General features: G+C 49.5%; 1 protein-coding gene across 1 annotated transcript in view; it reads left to right on the top strand.

The window, feature by feature from the left end:
* The first annotated feature begins 1440 nt into the window (after nucleotides 1–1440).
* prl2 (prolactin 2) overlaps nucleotides 1441–2024 on the top strand; it is an 83427-nt gene continuing 82843 nt past the window's right edge. Inside the window, exon 1 of the mRNA XM_046335771.1 lies at nucleotides 1441–1475. Within this exon, the coding sequence (XP_046191727.1) occupies nucleotides 1451–1475 (25 nt within the window). The 5' untranslated portion in view covers nucleotides 1441–1450. The remainder of the gene's footprint in view (nucleotides 1476–2024) is intronic.

Here is a 2024-nt window from a genome sequence, read left to right as displayed (position 1 = left end):
AGTACACTACAGAACACTACAGAACACTACAGTACACTACAGAACACTACATAACACTACAGTACACTACAGAACACTACAGTACACTACATAACACTACAGAACACTACAGTACACTACAGAACACTACAGAACACTACAGTACACTACAGAACACTTCAGAACACTACAGTACACTACAGTACACTACAGAACACTACAGTACACTACAGTACACTACAGTATACTACAGTACACTACAGAACACTACAGAACACTACAGTACACTACAGAACACTACAGAACACTACAGTACACTACAGAACACTACAGAACACTACAGTACACTACCGTAGACGACAGAACACTACAGTAGACTACAGTACACTACAGAACACTACAGTACACTACAGTACACTACAGAACACTACAGAACACTACAGTGCACTACAGTACACTACACAACACTACAGTGCACTACAGAACACTACAGAACACTACAGTACACTACAGTACACTACAGAACACTACAGTACACTACAGAACACTACAGAACACTACAGTACACTACAGTACACTACAGAACACTACAGTACACTACAGTACACTACAGAACACTACAGTACACTACAGTACACTACAGAACACTACAGAACACTACAGTACACTACAGAGGGCCGAGTGTCTGCAGGTTTTTGGTTTCAATTAAGACATAGACTACCAGCTGAGGGGAGTTCCTTATTATTACTTATTACTTATTAGTGACCTTTATTTATCAATCAATTACAAGGGAGGAGCGAGAACCTGCAGACACGCGGCCCTCCGTGGAATGAGTTTAACACGTGGATGAAGTCATCACCCCGTGAGAAACATGGGATCTGGTCAGTGGGAATGGCAGCACCATACTTCTGTACACTCTGAGATAAAAGGGTTCCAAAAAGGGTTCCTTGGCTGTCCACATAGGAGAGCCCTCTTTGGTTTCAGGTAGAACCCTTTTCAGTTCCATGTCGAACCCTCTGTAGAAAGGTGTTCTACCTGGAACCAGAAAGGGTTCTTCAAAGGGTTCTCCTATGGGGACAGCCGTGGAACCCTTTTAGGTTCTAGATAGCACATTTTTTCTGAGCATCGCTTATGCACTAAACTAGCCTAATGAATGACAGTGAAACTGGTGATGGGGCTGGGGGGTGAACTGAATGAGCATTTTCACCCTGTATCTGTCCTGATTTGTCCCGGCCGCTTTGGGCTGTGAAGCCGACTTCCATCATGATCTGATGAAAAAACAGAAAGAGAAAATTGAGGGCGAATGAAAACTCACGCAAACCTCTGTCTCTCTCTCCTCCCCTCCTAAATGATTGTGGTCATCACATGATGACAGAGAGAGAGACCCTTTCCTTAATACTTCTGGTCCCTTTAAATAGCTGTGTGTCACTGTACATCCTCCAGCTTCAAAAATACCACCAAGCAACACAGAATGTCCAGGAACAACATCAAACAAGGTAGCTACCTCTAAGAACAAGCCAGGCAGTGCATACAGAGAGCAGGGAGCAGGGAGCAGGGAGCAGGGAGCAGGGAGCAGGGACCAGGGACCAGGGACCAGGGACCAGGGACCAGGGACCAGGGACCAGGGACCAGGGACCAGGGACCAGGGAGCAGGGAGCAGGGAGCAGGGACCAGGGATCAGGGACCAGGGATCAGGGACCAGGGACCAGGGACCAGGGACCAGGGACCAGGGACCAGGGACCAGGGATCAGGGAGCAAGGACCAGGGAACAAGGACCAGGGACCAGGGACCAGGGACCAGGGTGAAGGGAGCAAGAACCAGGGAGCAGGGAGCAGGGAGCAGGGAGCAGGGAGCAGGGACCAGGGACCAGGGACCAGGGACCAGGGACCATGAACCAGGGACCAGGGTGAAGGGAGCAGCAGAGCAGGGAGCAGGGACCAGGGACCAGGAACCAGGGACCAGGGTGAAGGGAGCAGCAGAGCAGGGAGCAGGGAGCAGGGAGCAGGGACCAGGGACCAGGGACTGAGGAGCTATACATGCATGCC

The sequence above is a fragment of the Oncorhynchus gorbuscha genome, unplaced genomic scaffold (assembly GCF_021184085.1).
Source record: "Oncorhynchus gorbuscha isolate QuinsamMale2020 ecotype Even-year unplaced genomic scaffold, OgorEven_v1.0 Un_scaffold_847, whole genome shotgun sequence".
Taxonomy (NCBI): domain Eukaryota; kingdom Metazoa; phylum Chordata; class Actinopteri; order Salmoniformes; family Salmonidae; genus Oncorhynchus; species Oncorhynchus gorbuscha.
The sequence above is the reverse complement of the archived record's forward strand: the minus strand, read 5'-3'. Positions and strand labels throughout refer to the sequence as shown.